Source organism: Ostrea edulis, chromosome 1 (assembly GCF_947568905.1).
Source record: "Ostrea edulis chromosome 1, xbOstEdul1.1, whole genome shotgun sequence".
NCBI lineage: Eukaryota > Metazoa > Mollusca > Bivalvia > Ostreida > Ostreidae > Ostrea > Ostrea edulis.
In genome coordinates this window covers 36,704,772-36,728,239 of record NC_079164.1, presented here as the reverse complement: position 1 = coordinate 36,728,239, position 23,468 = coordinate 36,704,772, and the positions used below count along the sequence as shown (strand labels likewise).

Genomic DNA, 23,468 nt, shown 5'->3' with positions numbered 1-23,468 from the left:
TTTTTTCATGTTTTGGGGTGTGTGGTTTTTTTGTTGGTTTTTTTTTCCCAAATCTATCAAATGGTTTTACAGAAGGACAAATGACTCAAAACTATGCTTCATATGCTCAGCAAGGAGGTAATATTTTGGTTTTATGACGGAAAAGCTTGGGTTCATAGAATGAAAATTAATCATGGACAGAGATATAGCCATTTCATTTTGTGCTTGGTGATTAAAAGTCTTTAATGCATCCTGTTTCCTGTTGACTACAAGGGAATTTTTAGGCATCATATTGTATATATCATGAACAGCATGGGAGTTTTCATCAACAGAAAGATTTCTGTGAAAGATTAATGTAGATTCAAATATATATTTTTTTTTATTTTGGTTTTGTGTGAAGCATTTTGACAGACTATTATGCATTTCATGTAAAATGAATATCTGTAATCTGTACCCTTTGTTTTTATGATGCAGACATTTTACATTAAGACACTGTTGCAAATGTTAACAGAAAGAAGTGTGTATTATGTTGTGAACTTGCATATTTTACTGTGTGTACTGCTAAATTTTCAGCTCAGAGTAGTCAGGGCCAGTATGGATCGTATGGTCAAAACTACGGTCAACAATCTGGTGCAATGTACACGCAGCAGTCAGGTAATTCTTGTGGTTTTGTGAACAAATGGGCATACTTGCAAAGGTAAATGTCAAGAATTTTTCACCAGACAAACATGTGTCTTTGATGGAGTGCAATAGAAATATGCAAGTTATTTTAAAAGTAGATGCTTGGTTTCAAAGGCATGTTTTTGGTTTGATGTTTCAACGGCAGATTTCTCAAAATGAAATGTACCTGTGTCAATTGGATGTCTTTAAATAGGTTTTAAACTCTCTTTTTTGAAACGATTTGAAGTGTGGGCACTGTATAAAAAGAAGCAAAATTGTGGAAACAGTTCCTGATTTCAGCAAATTTACTTTCTTGCAAGATTTCCCCATGCTTCTATTTGGCACCATTCTGAATTTGATTAAAAACATCAAATTTTCCCTAATAGGTGTGACCTAGTTTTGCCCTTTTTTTATTAAGTGTTTTCTCTTTCCCCCAAACTCTTTAGGATCAGAATTGATAGGCATGAATTAATGAACCGAAATTAATAAAGAGAACAAGATGCTGAGAGAACTTTTTAGTGACGAGTAATAAAATGAAATGTTGTACATGCTCCTACAGTATTATATTATGCAGTGACATAGATATAGTACTTGTATTATGATGTTTAAAGGAAGTTTTATGTAACAGTGTATCTATGTTACCTTGGGATTGATTGTAAAATATCATCAATGTGGCATCTCCCTTGTGAAAATTAAATTTTTTGCAAATAATCTGTACATGTTTCTATTTTATTGATAGCATATAGGACAGATATGACAATAAGTAAATTTCATAACCCAAAAGAACAGAATGGTTAAATTTTGAATGCAATGAGAGTAAAGTGTTATTGAATTGTTATGAGTGTATCATTATTTGAAAATTGTCATTCAGTTAACAATATGAATTTCTTAGTTTTTGGTCAAACATAGAACTCCCAATCTGAAGGGCAAAAAATGTCCATCTTGCGACATTCTTGCCAACAAGGAACTTTATTGATGCATTTTATATTCATGTTAAGTGTAAAATAGTTTACAGGATTTCTAAAATTTCGTTCCAAGATGAATTATACGAATTTATTTATTCAGAAACATGACTGCTATTTGTGTTATCATATTGTACTTAAACAAAAAGGAGACAGATTATTCATAGTCAATATTCAGACTATATATATGGTAAAACATGTCTTAAGATAAAGCTGAAAAATTATTAGCAGGTTCTTCCCTGCATTTGTTTGGGTTGTTGGTAGACAGGTCTTTGGCATTTTTGCAAACATTTAAATTTTTGTTGTAATTTTCACTGAATACAGTAAGAAGTTAGACACGTAGAAGTTTCAATGCCTCACCACAGGGAGCAATCTTCATATAAGAAAATCAAAAATGCTAAAAGCAATAAAGTTTACAAATTGCAAGCAAATGATATGTTGATTAAAGTCTTGCCAAGATGTAAATATAAACTGTACCTATCATTTTCTTGTCCTTGGTAATGATTTTTTTTTTTTTACAGCTATCGAAACATATCAACCTTTTCTCTTTAATGGTTCTCTTATAGTATTCAATTCAATAGAATGTGACACTAAAGTGTTGTGGTGTTAGATCATGGTTTAGCAAAATAAAAAAGGGTAATAAAAGGTCCAATTTACTCTGGATGTAAGGGTGTCACAGTTGAGACATTTTTCAGTTCAGAAAACAAATTCTTGGAATGAAGATTTTATTACAAATTTTGATAATTTTCTTGCATTGTTAAAAAGTATGAATTGTGCAAAAATAATACATTTCTGGAGTTGAAAATTCTCACAATTTTTTTAAGAGAGCAAACAACACCTTTGATGTCATTCAAAATCACGTGATGTAAATGAAGCCCCAGTTGGATTTTCAAAAAGCAGCTGAGAGCAAATTGGTGCATTTAAAGTTGATCGATCCTCATGTGATGTCATAGGTTTTTGCAAAAATCTTAATAATTCAAACTTTGCGCATGATAGAAATATATCTTTCTAAGGAATTTCAATCACTGGATATAATAAAAAATCTGGTAAACTATTAATTCTGAAAAAAGTTTATATTTTACATAGATAATCAATTATTTATGACTAAAAAAAATTTTGTCGAGGGCAATAACTCGTATGCTGGAATTTCCTCTACTGGATGTCTATTATACATTGGTTTCCCTAATATCCACAGTTAATCTATACATATTTATGAATTAGCAGTTTTTTAAAACTGTTGATATCTAAATTTTGTCATTTCAACAAGTTTTTCTCTATTTTTATTATTCTGTTTAATGAAAATGTGTGATTTTCTGATGTTGATGTTAACTTCTGTTTTTGTATGTTTGACATCTTTAAAAAGGTGGCAACATATACATTTTCTTTGGTTTTATTGATTAAATTAAACTATATTGAGTGGAAATTAATAGGTTTTATTGATTAAATTAAACTATATTGAGTGGAAATTAATAAAGTTTTTCCACTTTTAACCATTAATATTGATAAGTTACATGAGGATGGAGCTACCTTAAATTGTTAAAACTTGTCAGTATTGTTACAATTGTAATGATTTTATCAATTCATGGGGGGGGGGGGGTATAAAAAAAACCAACCAAATGATTAAGGTGGGGAATAATGAGCTGTAGTTCTATTGCATACTTTAACTCACCCTTTCATATATTGCAGACTATGATTTCATTGTTAGAAACTTCTTACTCTCCCTTTCTTAGTACTGTAAATTAAAAGTATTTTCACCCATGTGATTTCTTTACAACTGTCACCATGTTTCATTTTACTATTGTCAATGTTACATGGAGTTTCATCGGTCAGAATATCATTGATTAACATATAGAACCAATCGTAGCATGTGTAGCAAACAAATTGTTATATTTTAAACCAAATAAAACTGAACTGAAATCATGAACATGCACACTGAACTGTATATGTGTGTTTTTACCACTGTTGACCAACTTTTCAGTTAACCGTAGATGCACTATAAGATGTTATAATTTTCAATTACCCCTGAATAGATTTGTCATTCTTGCTAACTGCTCTTCATTAATGATTGGTTTTTAAACCATGTATATGGAAAACCTTGGCACAGCATACATTTTTATGGGTGCCTGGATTTTTTTCTTTTTTTATATTGTAAAGTTGTTGGTGATTATTTTCATAAACAGTCTTGAATCTTGTAGTTGTAAAAAGTATTATTGAAAGTTTAACAAAATTTCAGAGCGTAACTGTTGTTCAACTTGGGTTGGTTTATGAGTGTTCACATTGATTTGGCTTATGGAAAGAAGATGAATGTATTTTTACTTGTTGAAACATTTTAAACTGTTATTAAAGCTAAGGTGTTATGAAAGTTCTGAATTGGGGAAATGATTGAGACCAAGGGTTCTAGTCTTGGTGAATTATTTTGTTTTATTATTGCAATAATAAAGAGTCTATTTTTGTCGAAAGGTAGGGTTCTAAAAAGTTGCATATATTTTTTATTGGTAAATTCTGTACTTTTTTCGTTGACTGATGTTCATACATGTATGTATATTGCATGGCAATCTTAATATAAAATTTCAGTTGCATTGCACAGAAATGAACAGGAGAATTAAAAACTGGTCAGAGGTCAAGGATGTAGATTGAACAAAGTAAGAAAAATATGCATGTTTATTTCTTTTATTGTAGGTTATCAGACCCAGTCCCAAGGAGGAGGAGCAGGGTCATATGGTGGCCAGAGTGGTGGATACGGACAGCAGGGAGGGGGTAAGTCACAGAACACAGGTAAAATCAGGAAATGATCATGGATGTGTTTAAAACCAGGGATAAAGGGGGGAGAGGGGGAGGCAAGATAGATCTAGTTGGACATCTGACAGAGTTTATATAAAACTAGTTGTGCTTGTTTCGTACATTTCAGTTTTGTATATTTCTCATGTAACTGTTATGAATGCACAGTTGAGGCATTTCATCAAGTGTGATATGATCAGTCATGATATGATAATCAAATGGAAAACAATCTGACATTAAGTCCTTATTGTAACTTGCAGGTTATCAAGCCCAGGCATCGGGTGGTGGGTCATATGGGGGACAAAGTGGGGGTCAGACTGGCAGCTATGGAGGGGGACCACAGTCTGGGGGTGGTGGTTATGGAGGAGGAAGTTATGGATCTCAGGATAACTACAGACAAGACAGGGGCGGGGGATATGGTGACCGAGGGGGCATGAGAGGTAAGGCATTCAGGATGGGAATATCCTTATTCTTTTTTACTATAGTCGTTGATAGAAAAGAAACATAGATTTGATGAGTATATTTCAATGGCCATGTTATTCTCTATGTACATGCATATAATACTTTTTAGCTCACCAGACCCGAGCTTTTCCAATCAAAATGTTATCTTTCATTATTCATATTGAACGATGCATTGCACACTTTTCTCTTATTGATTGCCTCTACAGACTAAATGTAATCGAGTTTGGCATGTGGAAATAATTTTTGACTTGAAGGCCAGGGACAAATACGACAGTAGGGTCAATAAAATTCATGAAAGGGGTTAAATGGGACAAAAACAGGAAAAACAAAAATGAATTGCAGGAAAAGCCAAGGTCCACATAAATTTCAGTCTTGTTGGTAATTAGGACATAGCCAGGTACGCTATGATTTGCGATTCAGATGATTCAGAAGTTATATGGTTTGTTATTGCATATTTTCATTTGTTTTTATTATAGGTGGTCGAGGTGGCAGCAGAGATAGTGGTAGCTATGGGTAGGTTACTTTTCATTAGCTTTTGTAAGGAAGGGTAAGCGCATTATGGGCGTAAATAGCTACTGGAAAAAGTATTTTGAGGTACTAAAAAGGGTAATTGAGTCAATATGGTGATATGTTAAAAAAAAAAAAATTAAAAAAAAAGATGTTTAAGAAAAAAATGAGTAGTTGAAAACGAGTTAAAATGCAACACAAGTACTGAATGTGTTTGGAAAAGTACCTTTAATGTAGATTTCCTGTAAATCAATGAGTCAAGGTTACGTATGTGAATTGAGTGCACATGTATGTATATAACTTAACCCATATATGCAATTTTAGAGTCTATTTCCAACAGGTGACCATTTGAATCGGTGTTGACTATGTATTTTGTTGCAAAACTTTGATAACCTATTGAAGGTTCATTGTAGTGAATTGCACTATTGTGTGCTTTAAAAAGAAATTATGGTTAGATAGTGGACTCGCTGGTACAATGTACATGTAGGGTCTTAAGATTAGGTAGTTATACATGTCGGTATCACAGAATGGTTCCCAGCGTACAAAATCTGCAGCCATATATTTTTTTTATCACCCGAGTTGAGTCATAGTTAATAGTCTGTTATGAAAAGAGACTTGGGTCTTACATGTACTTCCTATAGCAAAATTATAAAACATGTCTAAGTTGTAGGCATGATGTAAATTCCATTGTGATATCATTATTTACTGCTGTTCAAATTAATATTCTGGTTAAAAACAAAGCATTATGAGAATGAATATAATGTCACCCACTTCATTAATTGCAGATTCGTCTCTTGTGATGAAATTAGAATGCATTGGTGTTAACAATAGTCATGAAGATGTTGTGTGTATGACTGAAATTTCAAATGTTGTGTTACAATTGCTGCAATCAAGATTTGATGAAATCTGTAAGCAGGATGAGTTTACAGAGTTTAAATGGACACAATTTCAGTTTCTATTGCTGGTGAGTGAGATGGTGCTGAGAGACAGGGAACATTGTCAGGATGTGCAATCAAGAATGGATTGTGATTAGGATAAAATATGTGTAGGCTTTGCTTCTATTAGATGTTGGCACCATGTGAAAGATCTGAAAAGTATTGCTAAAATCTCAATAATGCCGGTGTTTGAAACTAAGGTCTGTCCATGAACCCAAGACTGACAAATATTCAGGAAAATCTGCAACAACTAGAACCTATATGATATATTGTCATTGCAAAGATGTTTGAAAACATAGTGTGTGATATATGGGAGATAGTCCTTGGTGTAGGTTATTTTGTGTATTAGAAGTTAAAGTAGATAATTGTTAACTGAATGAAAAAGATGATTGTTGTCTGAATGAAAAAGAACAAGTTTTAAAGTAGTTGGTCCTTTGGACCAGATGTAGAAAATGCTGATCCGTGAACACTGAAGTTGTCAATGTGGTATAATAGAGGTATTAGCTATCTATGCATTGGTCATAGAATTATATCGGAAGCTTTACTCAAGGCATCCATTCACCCTTTACTTATGGCTGCAGAAAAAAACATGCAAGAGGTACATCTTAAATTGCATTCCTTGTCCAGCGAGTCCTTGGGTATATATAATTTGGTTTAAAAGAGTGTAAAAATGTGAGTTTACAGGGGCAGTACATGTGGCTCTGGTTGTAGTTTACAGAGTGAAAAGATTGGTGTGGAATATGACTGATAACCAAAAGAAAAGTCCATTACATTCTAGATAGTGTCCATGTTCTGTAGTGCTCTTCATTAATAAACAAGTTTTAAAAAGTTTATTAAACTATCATGCATGTGTCGATTTTAGCCAGGGTATGCAACCCGAATTTTTAATTTTTGTGTCATTTTATAGTGATGTTCAGAATATCAATTATAATTTAAAATTGGTTCACTATTTTGAACCAGCAATTAAATCTTTCTTTTTTCCCATGATTTATCTTTACAAATAGTACTTAATAGATAAACAAAATTTAAAGATATATATATTATTATTTTTTTCTTTTGCATGTTTTGACTATAATTAGAATAAGTAGACTAAAATGATAATTAAAAGTTTGGAAAAGAGGGTTTTTTTGTTGATCATGTAAAGTGACCCCAACAATATTAGATTCACACCAAAAAAGGATTTGGCAACAACAGACAATGGCTATATATACCCTCTCCATCACTTGCAAGTTACACAAGATTCTTACTAGAGAAAATTCATAGTTAACTGTATCTTTGACATATATGTCGCATTTTCAGTGTTTAAAAAAATATTGCTGAAATAGTACTTATTCCAAATATAGTCGATATTCTTATCAGTACCATTTTATATAGAAATCAAGTTATGGTGGATGACATTGTGTATTTGAGAATGATTCTGGGTCAAAACTTGTATAAATGTGGTAACAATACAATACATGTTATATGGGTGAGGTCTGTAACATGATAACTGATCATGAACATTTTCAAAATAGATTAAATGATATTTCATTTGAAAATGATGAGACCTTTACTTAATTTTCATAGTGTATGATAATGTTAAGAAAAATGATTTAAAGTCTAGCTGTTGATAGAGAATTTTAAAGGTAATCCAAATGCAGTAGATATGACTTCAAAGGTTGAATGATGTATGTTTTATCCAGTGAGCTTTAAATAAGTGTATATTTTGCCTTGAAATAGTAGAAGAAATACAAGAGTCAACCAGAGCCACAGCAGTAGGGTTTAAAACAACACAAGAGGTTAACGCAACAAATTTAATAGAAAGTAGAACATTGGGATTGTATTGGGTAACTTTGCAACAGCCTACATTATTGTCATGTTTGAGTTATGAAACTGCCCAGATTAAGAGGCAGTGTTAGGGGTATAGACAACCGCCTACAGATGAACACAGAGGACAGCCCATGTCTCGACTGATTCTGTACAATGTACAGGCTTCAGTCGAGATCATGAATCCATGTAATACATTTCAGTGGTGGTAGAGGAGGTTTCAACAAATTTGGTGGTAAGTCGGGTAACAAGTTACCATCAATACTTTTATAATCACTGTTTTATATACATGTATGTTGTCTTTAATGGCTTGTCCAATTTTAAAAAAAATATGGTCTCGGGTAGATTAGGAAGAGGGGGGAAAATTGTGATGATTGGTGAATGGTACACTGAACAACCTCCTAATGGATCACAACCTGCTGTTGGTATAATTGAAGTGTATAGAATGAATATTGTTCCAACTTACGAATAATACAAGTACATTAAAAACATATGAAATAGAGGCTTCAAAAGGTACACAAATCACACAGTATATAGTGTGTATTAAACAATGGTGTAAAATAAAATTTAGAAGACGGGAGTGTGTGAAAAAGAATGAGCTGTTTTAAAATTATGAGTTTGTGAAGGAATTGTTGTAGGAATGTTTCTATGATATTAAAATGTCTGTTGGACCTGTCAACCATTACAATATTGAGTAATTTCTACAAATTTTCGTTATGAATTGCACTGTTGCTCTTTCTAAAAGTCATCCAAAATCTAGTATAGATATTGATATCTATTATTTCTTAGAAGCATTTGAAAGATAAATGCAAGTCGAAATGGCAAAGGATTATTAAGTCTACAAAGAAATCTGTGTGCATGTTTAGTGCACTGTTCTTGAAATCTCTTGGGGGGGGGGGGGGGGGGGGGGGGGGGTATGATATGACATTAAAAAAGCCTACTAGAACTCCAACTCATCAACAAAACTCAAATAATTGAGTGAGAAAGAAGTGGAAATTTGATAATAAAAAAATTGTTTAAAGAGGTTCCAAAATAGAGCTTGTGGTAACAAATGTGAGTGGTTTGTTTACTTGAGTCCTTGTAGAAAAACTTGCCCATTCCTTTATGATTATCAAATGAACTAGTTGGTAAATATTTAGTAGTGATGTCTTACAGATATTATAACTAAATTTGACCTGGTTCATCCGTTGATGAAGGTCTTCAGTGGTTGGGGGCCTGCGGTCCTCAGACCCCCAGCATGTACTTCTACTGTATGTATATGATACAAAGGTTGACATCAAATTGAGTTTGTAAATCAAAGACCTGTAAAATAGCTTAACAAAACACGAACATAAGCAGTGCTGGTTCATTGAATTTCATGGTATAGAATATGATCTATGCAGCATGCTTCAATGAATCATTGCACCATAAACTGAAAACAATTTGTGTAAAGTAGGGAATATGATTTTTCTTAATAACAGTGTTCGAAATTAACCATAAACCGAGTCTACGTCAAATGACACCGGTCTATGCCAGTTGTAATTGAGATAGACCAAATTGTCTATAGGCCAATTTTCTAAGTTTAAAGTTAACCCAAAAGTCAATGTCTGATGAACATTATGAGAAAAGGAGGACATTGTTATGCTTTTTAAGTACATTAGAAGTAAATAACGATGCTTTTAAGTCATGGTTTTTTTTTTCTCTCTCTCGAGATGTTGCGGTCTATGCCAATTCAATGAGGTCTATGTCATCTTGTTTTGGCATAGACCCATGGTCTATACCAAGATTTAAACAAATTTCGAACACTGCTGTAAGTCCAGAATGGCAATATTGGCATTCTAATTATCCTGTTGATTTTTGTAGGAGACAGAGGCAGGGATGATCGTGGTAAGTATCTGAAGAATTACGTGCATCAATATTGTGTCATCATTTAAAGGACACATCGCATGTTTTTAAACTTTTTAATTTTCTCAGCAAAATTAATTCATTTCATGCCTAAAACCACTTTACATGTGTTTTAAATGAAACAGTTTGCGTAGTTTTCGAGTTTGAAAGCGATGAAATTCAAATCTTGCGATATGCATATTTTCTTCGATATTTTACGCGCCATTATCTGTGACATCATATGCCACCTCGAGCGAGAAGATTTGAAAACAGTTGATAGCCATTTCATAAACAGATTAGATTTAATTGACAAACAAATAATTATCACATTAACAGCTTGTAAATAACACTGCATTAGGGTGTTTTGTGCCGTTTAAGGGTGTACTTGCTGTCAGTAGAGAGGATTTGGACTGTTTTTTACAATTTTCGAAGGAAGGTATGAGGGACAAGATGTGAATATTTTTTGTCGGCACTACGACTTTGCCATAAAAACCCCTAGTAGAAATTGTCCCTGTACTTTTTCAAACAAGCACTTGGACAAAGACGTAGATAAACTGCGAGAAGATTGTTCTATCGAAGCTATGCACTGTTACATATAGGCCTATGGCATATGCATTCCGTTCTGCTCTTGAATTCAATACACACTCGCACCAACTGACCTTCAACTTGTAACAACATATAGGCAGAACTTTGCTAGCAATGTCTACCAACTGGTAGTTTTAAAAATGAAATTTAAAGATAAAAGATAATTGCACTTTCAATTATAAATAATAAAATATAATATTTCCCGACTTTGAATTGAATTATAATGCTTTCATTTTTTTTAAGGAACGCATGTACGTGTTTACAACAACAGCACGCCGCGCTCCCACTTCCTAAGTAACAACGTGTTGACCATAACAAAAAATAATTATTAGGCCTAATAAAATTGCTTTAATAAAATAATTTAAAAGTATTGTGATTTTCACGATAAGTTTGATCTTTATTATTTTTTTTTTTCGAAATGCACCAGTGACAGTAGGCCTAGTTGTCAATGATACATAACCGTATCATAATTTAGGCCTATCTAACTTCTCCAAAAATAAATTTAATAATTATTGCACTGTTTATTTTAGAAAAGCAACAACACTAATTACAGTTGTTTACAGAAATGGCATTACCAAATTGTGTTTAGACAGTGATCCCATGTAAACATTATTTACTCGCAAATTTATGCAGATTTCATACTCGCTTTTCTCGCTACATTTGGGTCGCTATTTGTATGCACTGGTGGCTAAAAGATATAAGACTCGGGAAATTTGTCAAACATCGAAATAAATGTTATCCATGGTAAATAAATTAGGCCCCTAAAACCCGAGTTTTTAAAAATATCGAACACTACTTTTACAACAAGTTGATCGACGAAGGTCACATATGACGTCACTGTACCACGTGACTACCTATCTAATTAGCTAGGCTTTTTGAAATCGGGGCTTAGATTTAAGTCCGTATTGTGGCTAATTATCACAATACTTCAGCGAACGAACTATTACAATTCATTTCTATAAGCATAAGGAAGACAAAATGCATATAATTCTGTATACTTCGAAAACACGAGATATGTCCTTTAAAGGTTTGCATTTTGCATACCTCAACATTTGGTCAAATGAATTGAATGAGCTGTTTCAGAATGTAATTGTGATTATTGTCAGGTGGTGGCAGTGGGGAAATTGTGGAGATGGTAGACACCATCTTTGTGTCAGGCCTACCTGAGGATATTGTTGAAGATGGTCTGGTTCAACACTTCGGCAGCATTGGTGTTATAAAGGTTAGATACTTTCTTTATATGCTTGTTGTAAGACGGGACGTGTTGTGGCGCTGTCTGTCTGAGGTAATGTTTTCTGAAAAGGGGGGGGGGGGTACAATACGGATGCATTTACAGCATTGAAATTTGGTGACAGTTTCTCCCCCAAGAAGCAAAAGAGTTGAGTTTGCATTCCATCTGCTTTGTGATGTACTTTAGGGTTAAATTAAGTCAAAAAGTTTTCCAGGATTTTTTTTTGTTATGGGTACTGTTGATGTAGTCTTGGTTTGGAATATATTCTGTCAAGTCTTGACAATTCTAATTGGTTGATATATTACTGGTCATCAAATTTGATTCTGGCAGCATTACCATGTTGCAATGTAGAATATGGCCAAAGATGACTTAGAAAATTTATCCTTGTTTCATTGCAGACTGACAAGAGAACTGGAAAACCTAAAGTATGGATCTATAAAGATAAGAACAGTGGTCGACCAAAGGGAGAAGCCACAATCACGTACGACGATTCTGAAACGGCAAAGGCAGCAATTAATTGGTTTAATGGTATGTATTAATTTTAAGATATAATATTGACATGGGTTTTCAGATGGACTATATACACTGTAGGTCTATTGACATGGAAGACTTATGTAAAATTAAATATTTTTTATTTTTATGTAGAAAAAGACTTTGGTGGTAATACAATAAAAGTGGAGATTGCTACAAGGAAGATGAACAATAACTTTGGAGGTGGAAGAGGGGGGAGAGGAGGAGGATTTGGCCGTGGTACGTCATAACTGAAAAAGTGGGCCTGTAAAGTCTTGTTCTCTAGCGCTCATACAATATATTTCTTTACCCTTTTCTAAAATCATTTCAAGAGACTTGTGTCATAACAGTTGATATGCAAACTATACGGAATTGAGTATGATAGTGTAAAACCGTGTATATTTTTTAATTTTGTTCATACATTACAGGAGGTGGAGGTGGTGGTGGTGGCGGCGGTGGTTCCAGAGGAGGTAGAGGAGGATACGGAGGAGGTGGTGGTGGCGGCGGTGATGGTAAGATTAGTATTAAATGTTAATGTTATAGTTTTAGAGTCATATTGAATTACAGTGTAAATTTATTATTTATTGTTGCTTAAGAAAAACTATTTTATTATCAAGGTGGCAGAGAAGGAGATTGGACCTGTCCAAATGAGTAAGTATTTGAAATTTTGTACTTTAGAATGTGAAAAGAGCATTCTCCCTGTAGTGGCACGGGTCATGATAACCAATTTCTTTTTTTTTGTTTTCTTTTTTGTGTAGTAGCATAAAAAATGAATAAATACTTGTAGAAGATTTTAAAAGCATTCAATAGGAATTGTATATAGATCTACCCATTGTCATCCAACAAAATTCATTTATACGCAGTGTTGCTTTCATTATTATGTACTGTAATTTGTGTGAATGTGTTTCTTAACAGTGAATGTGGAAATAACAACTTTTCATGGAGGAACAACTGTAATCGATGTAATGCCCCCAGACCAGGAGGTGGAGGAGGAGGAGATGATGATGGTATGGTCACAACAGATTGTTGCTTTTAGTCTTGAATCTTTCTATTATCTTTGAAATTATTTCAACAGTACTATTAAAATCTAAATCAAATTGAAGGTGAATTATTGAAAGAATTCGATGAATCAATGAAATTGAATGAATGGTCACCAAATTTGATTTGTAGGATACCGTGGTAGAGGAGGAATGAGAGGAGGCCGAGGTGGCTTTGACAGGGGTGGTCGCGGTGGTGGAGGTGGTTTTGGCGGTGGACGTGGTAGAGGCGGGGGATTTGGTGACAGAGGTCGCGGTGGTGGTGGATTCCGAGGAGGCCGAGGTGGTGGAGACAGAGGAGGTGGAGGCAGAGACAGGTATTTTCATTAGCAATAGTGAAAACTCTTTCAAGTAACCACAAAATGAGAACATTCCTGAAGAAAATTTGAGTTGCTAGAGTAAATATGATGCAACTCTTTAACAAAATGGTATACAGATACACCGTGAAAATGATATACATGTAGTATGATGTCCATGTGTAATTTGTTTCACTGTTAATTCCAAACTTGTAATTTTAATTTCCAACTCTTTTCACACACCATAGCAGATTAGACAGGATGGACAGTGAAATATGATCTTAAATAGGATTTTTTTTCTCCCCAAACATATCTCTTGCTAGAGCAGAGCATTAAAAGGAGATGCAAAAGATTAAAGAAAGGTTCAAAAGCCTGCTGTTGTGAACAATTGTTTAAAAGAATTGTGACTGAATATTACAACACGTATGATCACATTGATTGGTTAACATGTAAATCACCTTGAATTAGCACCACTGAAGTCCACTTGGGTACAGTTACATTAAACTGTTGTGGTGTATTTTATCTAGAGTACACTAACCATGTGCATCAACTTGGGAACACTCGCATATAAATGTCACCACATGAATCGCCTTGATAACACTCACACTTATCACCATGTACATAGATAGTAACAACTTTCATGAATAATACTGGATAAGGCAAACCAACATCCACCCCACCCCCACCCACCCCCAAAAAGTCTTTCAAAAAATTCATCCTGCTAACCTATATGGGAAAAGGTCATTTCCCTCCATCTGGGTCAAAGTCCACTATTCAGGAAAGCATCATCCATTTACTTTTGCAAAACACAAATGTTCAATACTTGTTTACCTTTGAACGTTTTTAATCTATATGTACAAAAATCTTTGGTTCCAAAATGATTATATTGTATTTTTCTTTACAGGGGAATGGGCAGGCAAGACAGAAGACCAAAGCCATACTAGTTCAGTGATGGATTTCATTCTACTTTAAATGAGCATTGTTGCATTTAATCATGTCTCATTTTATAGGATTTTTTTTAAATTTTATTTTCATCTTTTAATTACTGACAGTTTGCTTATACATGTATCATCACAACCATTTTGTTAATAAATCATTTCATTTTGAATCCATTTTGAGTCTGAAATACTTTGTACATATGACTTGTATTCATTGAATTTACAGGAAAACATGCTTTGTTATTTATTGTCCGTAACTTATGATGATATGGTTAGCATTCGCCATAATTGGATTAAGACAGAAAAAATGCAAGTCTACACATACGATGAATTAACTCCCATGATCCTAACGATCGTCCTTTCCACATCTCGTTGACCTTAGATTATGGACTTCCTGGATAATCTCAATTTCATCCTAGTCTTGTGGTCCCTTGCACAATGCAGTGCGCCGCATTATTAACTGTTTGTAATATTGATCACATCTGGGATGAGACGATAAGAGAAAAGGTGCAGGTAACGATCAGTCATCTCATTGATATCTATAAAGAATACGAAAAGAAGAGAAGGACAACACGGATATCTGGACATGCCTGAGGTGGGATCAGATTAAGCATCCCCTATTAACAGGTCACGACCGCCGGGGTGGTCTAGAGTTGGAAGCGTTCGCACCACATGCGGAAGGTCGGAGTTCGAATCCCGGCCGCGACAGACCTTGGTCGTAAAAATGGGTAGTGACAGTTCCATCACCAACCGTTCGGCATCGGGTGTGAATGTCACGGGTCCTCGGAGATGACCTTAAATGTCACAGTAGGTGTAGCACGCTAAAGAACCCTCGCTGCTCAATGACCGTAAGCGCCGAGCATAGGCCAAAATTTGAAGCCCTTCACCAGTCTTGGTGACGTCTCCATATGAGTGAAAAATTTTCGAGAGGGTCGTTAAACAAGATACAATCAATCAACAGGTCACGCCCGCCATGAGCCTTTTTTGTTAAGTAAACGGGTAATCTGTAGGCAAAATTGGTATGAAATGACGTTAAAACAAATATTGCAATGACGGATCAAAATGAGAAGACGTGTGCAACGGGGGATAAAAAGCAATTGCTTGTGTCGAGTATTCAGTTGGGGGGGGGGGGGGGGGGTTCCCTTTTTTTCTGGTTTAAAATATTCATCGCAGGGGGGATGGTAATTCCTAGATCCGCCACTAAGCATGTCTAGTTTTTCCTCGCCTACTGTCCATTACAAACTACATGAACAGTTTCTCCTTCACTTAATGTAATGTGTGCAAGACATCTTGGGTGATTTTGTTGAAGATTTACATGAATAAAATTAAAACAAAATGTATATATGTGAAACACATATGTCCCAGTATGGCTAAACCATAGGCTAAAGAATTTTGGTCGAAAAGAAAGGTCTTGTCATAAGGAATACACGTGTGAAATATGAAAGCCGTATCGCCATATATTTAAACATGGCCAAGGTTAAACGTTTTTGAGGACAAATTGACGAACCCAACACTATGTACATACATATGCCGACAAAGCATAACAAAAAATACTATTAAGACTGAAATAGAAATGAACTGGATTTCTGACAACATCACTACATGAAAGATAACGAGGACAGAGCACTTATCCATATTTAATAGATGTATTCAATTTTTTTTTTCAGGCTGTCTAGCACTTGTTGAAATTTTAAGGCTAAAATTAGGACAGAATGGACATACCATTGCAAAATTTGACAATGAACTCACAAAAATACTGTAAGTGTCCCAGCTGCTATTGGCTATAACATCTTTGTCAGTCACAATCAATAAACAAGCTTTCAATTTCAGTTTAGTTTCTCGCACCACTTTATGGTGAATGAGGTTCTATATACAAATAAAGCAATGAATTATGGAGGACAGACTACCATATATTTAAATATGAAATTACACAAATTGATAAGTAGATTGGAGTTGACAGTAATTCAGTTTGGTTTATAACAATAATTTCTATACAGATATTGGTTTATAACTAATTTCTATACAGATATTTTACAATTCAGTTTGGTTTATAATAATAATTTCTATACAGATATTTTTTCGTCATTCTTTAAAAACGGACACTCTCGGATATAATGATATTCATCAGCTATTCGACCCTTGTTACAGATATGGCAAATTTTATCGTGTTTTGGAGTGCCACACCATCTCCTAGTCTCGACTGGGAGGCGGAGATTTGCAATTCTGAATCTAATAAATATTGTTCTAGCTTTTTGAGGTAGTGAACTTTAAACATTTTTCCAATCCAAATTTACTTTTGAAAATACCATATACACTGTACCTGACCCTTCGACGACTCGCTGATATCACTTTGCCATTTCTGTGTATATATACTGATCTCTAAGACGTTGTTCAACAGTAGTTTTTAACAAATTGACATTTATAAAGGCTTGTTAATTCCGTACGTTGGAATACCTACAATATTTTTACACGACAGCCAAGAGTTCACCCAAGTTCTTTTTATAAAATTCATCATATGAATACTTATTAAAAATACAAACTACTCTCTGGACTAAGTAATTTTGCCCAGTAAGATATCAATATTGTACATACTGTTACACAGAAAGGGAAACGACCCGCTTCTCCATAGACCATATAACTTGGAGGTACTACTTTTTAAATTAAAATGTATTTCAAAAATTTTAAGTGGTTACGCTCAATAATGTCGAGATTATCAAAACCCGAAATCTCACAACCATACAAAAATACAGGCACAACAACTTATCGAAAAAATCAAACTGACATTCTAGTGGGAAATTAACTTTCCGTATCACTCCATACATGGCTTTTTGAGCTTGCTCGCATAATTTTTTTTGTTTTGCCTTGCAAAATGATCCGGACTGAGAAAATATGCCCAGATATTTAAAGTCTTTCACAACTTCAATTACTTCTTCAAGTAAAATGCATTTTTTGCAGATGGACCTTTTGAAAAAACTTGACACATGGATCCCTATGTCAAATGCCTTTCACTACGTAATCTAAATAAAATCTGCAGACTACGTTAATACACATTTGGTATGAATACATTTTCAAAATTGCTAGAGTAGCAATATAAAAAAGAAAAAAATAATCTGATTAAAATCAAACTTCTTGGATCCGCGCCGTACTCTGCGATTGTAAGCGTATCTTTGGATCTGATTTTAATTAGATTGAGAAAAAAACTCATTAAAAAAATTAGATTTGGAAAAGAAAAGAATTTTTTCAACTGTATAATTTCAAAATGACCAAAACAACTAAACAAAGTGGAGCAACACATAAACCAAGGGATTGGCAACCTTGAATGTCCAATAGTCATTAGGTATACGCGCTTTGATCATGTCTTGGGCAGGAAGATGTAGAATCCCAAACACTTGAAACTGATCAAAGAGTCAGATGATGGCCTTAGTCAAGCGTTGGATTATTCTGCCATGGAATATACGGCTATAGTGGTGTAGACATGATCAAACGAGTGATTGAGCTCAGAATCTGCTAAATGTTTAGCCCGTATTCATCCTGGTGTAGTGAGTTGGGTTATTGATACGTTAAGGGTCGAATGCATCCGGAATTTTTCCTTTGCTTTCTCTGGGTATCTGACCAATCTAGGTCATGATCAATAACCACTATAGTCATGTCCTCCCATCTGTGATCACTGTCTTTGAAATGTGTAACCATTGGCAAATCGTTTTTGGTTTTGACAGGGGGCAGATTGTTGTGACCCATTTGCGGAGGTCTTTTGTTTTTCCTATTTCTGGCAGACATCACAACTGATGAAATAAATACTGTTATTAGTTTTGCAGGAAAGTATTTCCCAATATTTCATAACTGCAACCTGTAACAGGACTGCTAAAACTCTCGGTGTTTGAGCTATATTTGCACAATTGAAGTCTGAAGATGTTGTCAACTCTCCAGTGGGTAATGGTTTATCCAATTAGTCCTTGCTATCATATCCGTCATATTTCCGGGACGTCTGATGGATGTCATGGGGGTATCCAAGAAAGTATTTTTGGAGGTAGAAATTTCTACAATGAACTTGATGGAACAGTGGAAAGAGAACGCAGTCGTAATAAAATCTTTGAGGTTTTCACGACCGTCAACCCACTTCACCTCAATCTCTTCTAAACTTAACGAGAATGACGTTTAACTGGTGAATGATATCGGTGGTTACGTTCCGGTCTCCCCATAAAGATATTGGCATAAGTTGGTGCCATTTTAGCTCCCATAGCCATGCCTATGACATACATTATATAACACATGTATATATTTACTTCCGTAAAGAAGTATTGAGGGAGATCGGAAAGTGTTAGTGCGTTGAATTTAGGATCAGTTCAATTCAACACACCGGTCGAAATAGCCCAGTACTTAACAATAGGGAGATCCGTGTTCGATTCTCTATTTCCCGGTCCTGCTTCAAGCGTAAGATGGTAAACATTAAGTTTGACTGTTCCTTCACCATGCACCAGAAAGTGCCATGATTAGGTCAGAAGTTGTGGGATTTCGCCAGAAAGTGCCATGATTAGGTCAGAAGTTGTGGGATTTCGACAGAAAGTGCCATGATAAGGTCAGAAGTGGGGTTTCACCAGAAAGTGCCATGATAGTTTCACCAGAAAGTGTCATAATTAGGTCAGAAGTTGTGGGATTTCACCAGAAAGTGCCATGATGGTTTCATCAGAAAGTGCCATGATTTGGTCAGAAGTTGTGGGGTTTCACCAGAAAGTGCCATGATTAGGTCAGAAGTTGTGGGGTTTCACCAGAAAGTGTCATGATTTATTCGTTTGGTCGGGTGGAGATCTACACGGGGATCCTAACTTACTCGTTTGCAGCTCGGAGATCTCCAGTAGATCTCTTTCGTCTACTTCTCAAATAGCAAGTAGAAACTGGAGACGTGTCAGAAGTTGTGGGGTTTCACCAGAAAGTGCCATGATGGTTTCACCAGAAAGTGCCATGATTAGGTCAGAAGTTGTGGGGTTTCACCAGAAAGTGCCATGATTAGGTCAGAAGTTGTGGGGTTTCACCAGAAAGTGCCATGATTAGGTCAGAAGTTGTGGGGTTTCACCAGAAAGTGCCATGATGGTTTCACCAGAAAGTGCCATGATTAAGTCAGAAGTTGTGGGGTTTCACCAGAAAGTGCCATGATTAGGTCAGAAGTTGTGACACCTGACAGCTGGTGACGTCTCTACTTAAGTAAAACATTCTCAAATCATATACCAAAATAAAACACATCTCTCTCTCTCTCAAAAAAAAAAAAAAAAAGAATGAAAATGAGATAATGAAAAACACGTACAAGTGTATTAGAAATGTATTTCATACTGTTTTTAAACATTTAAAGATATTTAGAAACGGGCAGTGACCAGGCAACACAAGACCTAGTCAAAGCGTTGCCTTGTAATAATGACGCATAATATGTGACATCTGATGCCATCGCCTCTTCATGTAAAACTTTCAGATGGAAACATTGTGATAAAATGGATCTTGTTTTGGAGTTGATTTGTTTTGAATTTCCGTTGTGTGGCGGGTTGACTGAAGGAGACCATACTTAAGTGTCAAAATTGGAAACTGAACCAAGTCGTGGTGACGGAAAGTAAAATGAGCCAATCAAATTGCTTTTTACAAGTGAAATTGAAATATACTTCATTAAATCTGATGCGCATACTGAATTAAATCAAATTAAATGTCACCTTATCTAATTAACAACATTTGATGACCCACAAGCAAGGCGTTGCTATTTTCTTGTATGAGCACGAACGTAGAAATTGTATTATTCAGATTAGTTCTTGGAAATTCGTTTGTCTAAAAATCTATATAATCTAAGTATGGCGTACACCCTCAAGTTTAAACTACTTCAAAGAATTAGCAAACATAAAAATACGTAAATGATGATCATTGTCTTCTTCGTGTTGAAGTACTTTACATACTTCCTCTATTTTGTGATTGGTGGTAAAATGCATGGCGTCGACAATTCCGTTCATTTCATTGGCTAAAATGTCGTTTACGGCAAGGGGGGTAATTTGACAGCAAATCTATGTTTTATATCGCAGATATAAAGCCACAAAAGGAAGAAAAATTTCAGATTGGACGTTTAATCGTGTCATTTTAAATCCATAAAGATTCATTTTTGATCATTTTATCACAGGGTGAAAGGGAGGGGAGAGGTACGGGGACGAAAAGGGGATATTGAGAATGTGGGAGGAGGAGAGAAACAGTACTAGGGAGGGAGAAGATGTATTTAAATTCTAAAATTTCAGCTTAAAGTAATTCCACCCTCCTGTGATGTCATCAGAATTAGCAAAATCAGTTATTTATTTAGATTTATGCATGATAGGAACATAAATTTTGTTGGAGTCTTTCCTGATAGTTATTGTAAAAAATCTTGTTAAAAATAAACTATTTTAAAAATCTAAGTTATAGGTGAATAATCAATGATACGTTTCAAAATATTGAATCCATGGGCAATAACTCTGTTTCTATTGATTTCTTTATCAAGTCTATTATGCGATAGATTTCCTTTATTTTTTTACAGACATTTTGTATATTTTTGTGAAGATACAGTTTCATGAAATTGTTATGAATGCTACCATATCATCATAACCAGTTTGTATGAAATTTTGATAACGCTGTTTAAGGGAAATTGCAATTTTCTGACGATGATATATGCTTCTTTTTATGTACGTCTCATATCTTAAAAAGTGTGATGACATATGTATTTTATTTGATAATCTGTTAGTTTTAACTTTAATGAATGGAAATAAATACATTTTTAAAACTTGTATCAGATAAAACTGCGAGTATGGAGTTACCTTAAGGTTTCTTTCCTTTGTTGTACATACAAAAGAAAACAGTATGGATGCATCTGAGCTGCAAGTTCCACTCAATGTTAAAGTTTGCTAGGTATGTTCAGTAAAAGGCTCGTATAAATAACTATTTTGATCTTCTTTATGAAAACCCAATGCAGTGTCAGGTTCGTTTAATTCGTGGCTCCCTGAGGTTAGATGAGACCACGATAGAGGGTCAAAGTTTTACTTGGGATTATATAATAAAAAGTCTTTAAACCCTCCACCCCCACCCCAATGAACGGCTAAGCTGGATCAGTCGTGTTAATACGCAGGCAAGAATCAAATTGTTGAAATCAAAGTCCCAAGGGTAAGTTGGATTACATTGAAAGTAGGAAAAAAAGCTTTTTTTTAAAAAAAAAACTTCTCCTCAAGAGCAGCACAGAGCTATGAATAGTTAGTATGCAATCATCCTCGGGTAGTTCAGATTCAAGTTTATTCAAATCCTATGAGGATAGGGGTAGGATGGGGCCTCAATAGGTAATAAAAGTTTTAAATAAGAATGATTTTTAAAAAAAAATCTTGCTATCAAGCAGGGCCGCCCAGGATTAGTCACATCAATATACAAGCATCCTCGGATAATGTAGGTCTACGTTTCTATAAATCAATGCCCTGGGGTCGGTTTGGGCCACGATTTACATAAAAATGTATGGGGGAAATTTGATTTTTTTTTTTACGAAAGTAGATGAAGTACCACAAATTCAATTTGATGATTAGCGCTCAGGGCTGTTGCAGTGAGTGTTCTATAACGGGTCACGTGATTCTCACTTTGTGGCGAAGGAGCAATTACTGCCGATTGTTGCGTCTTAGGTTTGACGAGGCCATGGCACGAGCAGTGCTCGAACTCACGACCTCCTGGTCACGGAGTTCAGTGTGACCACATCATTATACACACACACACACACAGTGTGATACGATTGACCACATCATTACACACACAGTGTGATACGATTGACCACATCATTACACACACACACACAGTGTGATACGATTGACCACATCATTACACACACACACACAGTGTGATACGATTAACCACATCATTACACACACACACACACACAGTGTGATACGATTAACCACATCATTACACACACAGTGTGATACGATTGACCACATCATTACACACACACAGTGTGATACGATTGACCACATCATTACACACACACAGTGTGATACGATTGACTACATCATTACATACACACACAGTGTGATATGATTTACCACATCATTACACACACAGTGTGATACGATTGACCACATCATTATACGGATTCACAGTTTAATTTTAAACCTGGCCACAACGCAGAGGATGCAATCAATATCGTACAAACTTTGCTAAATAATGTAAAACTCATACGGTACCAATCCTGATGCACCAAATGCGCATATCTTTTGAGAAAAGGGAGTCGGTTGTATAGTTGTATTATGATGATCGAAAGACAAAATAAAAAAATGTGGAGAAAATAAATTAAATGAGAATAAACTGTACAGTTTTAAAAGTAATCAAATCATTATACAACAGCATCAAATATGGTGTACAGGATCAGGGGAAGTTGTCAGGGTATTTCAGTAATGAGATTGGTTTTCTCCAAGGTAAGATATTGTCACCAATATTATACTCAACATTTATTAGAATAATTGTACATGTTAAGATGTACAAAATGTTATCACTAAAACTACACTAAGCTACAAACGTATCCACACTAAATCTAATTGTTCGTGTCTTTGGCCATTTTAGTGCTATATACATACATGATCGTCGTCGGAAGCCACGGGTTTTCTTGACCTCCTATCCATTTATTAGTGGATCCGACACATCTGTTGGAATCTAGTGTTTATATAGCGATCGATCGATAGGTCTATCTATCTGTCTGTCTGCCTGTCTGTCTGTGCACATTGTATATATTGTTGTGAAAGACAAAAAAGTTAACCCACTTTTACCTGGGGTAACTCGGATTAACAGTATAACTCGGATTAACAGTTTAACTCGGATTAACAGTTTAACTCGAATTAACAGTACAATTGTGACTAATCGACATTGAAGTGTAGAAAATATTCATCCAATAAGATC

General features: G+C 34.9%; 1 protein-coding gene across 1 annotated transcript in view; it reads left to right on the top strand.

The window, feature by feature from the left end:
• LOC125659669 (uncharacterized) overlaps window positions 1-14,780 on the top strand; it is a 62,339-nt gene extending 47,559 nt beyond the window's left edge. Inside the window, exons 30-42 of the mRNA XM_056142964.1 lie at window positions 4,281-4,358; window positions 4,640-4,819; window positions 5,318-5,354; window positions 8,293-8,324; window positions 9,932-9,955; window positions 11,644-11,759; window positions 12,167-12,296; window positions 12,414-12,518; window positions 12,707-12,790; window positions 12,896-12,929; window positions 13,194-13,285; window positions 13,449-13,632; window positions 14,516-14,780. Of these exons, the coding sequence (XP_055998939.1) occupies window positions 4,281-4,358; window positions 4,640-4,819; window positions 5,318-5,354; window positions 8,293-8,324; window positions 9,932-9,955; window positions 11,644-11,759; window positions 12,167-12,296; window positions 12,414-12,518; window positions 12,707-12,790; window positions 12,896-12,929; window positions 13,194-13,285; window positions 13,449-13,632; window positions 14,516-14,555 (1,136 nt within the window). The 3' untranslated portion in view covers window positions 14,556-14,780. The remainder of the gene's footprint in view (window positions 1-4,280; window positions 4,359-4,639; window positions 4,820-5,317; window positions 5,355-8,292; window positions 8,325-9,931; window positions 9,956-11,643; window positions 11,760-12,166; window positions 12,297-12,413; window positions 12,519-12,706; window positions 12,791-12,895; window positions 12,930-13,193; window positions 13,286-13,448; window positions 13,633-14,515) is intronic.
• The last annotated feature ends 8,688 nt before the right edge of the window (window positions 14,781-23,468 follow it).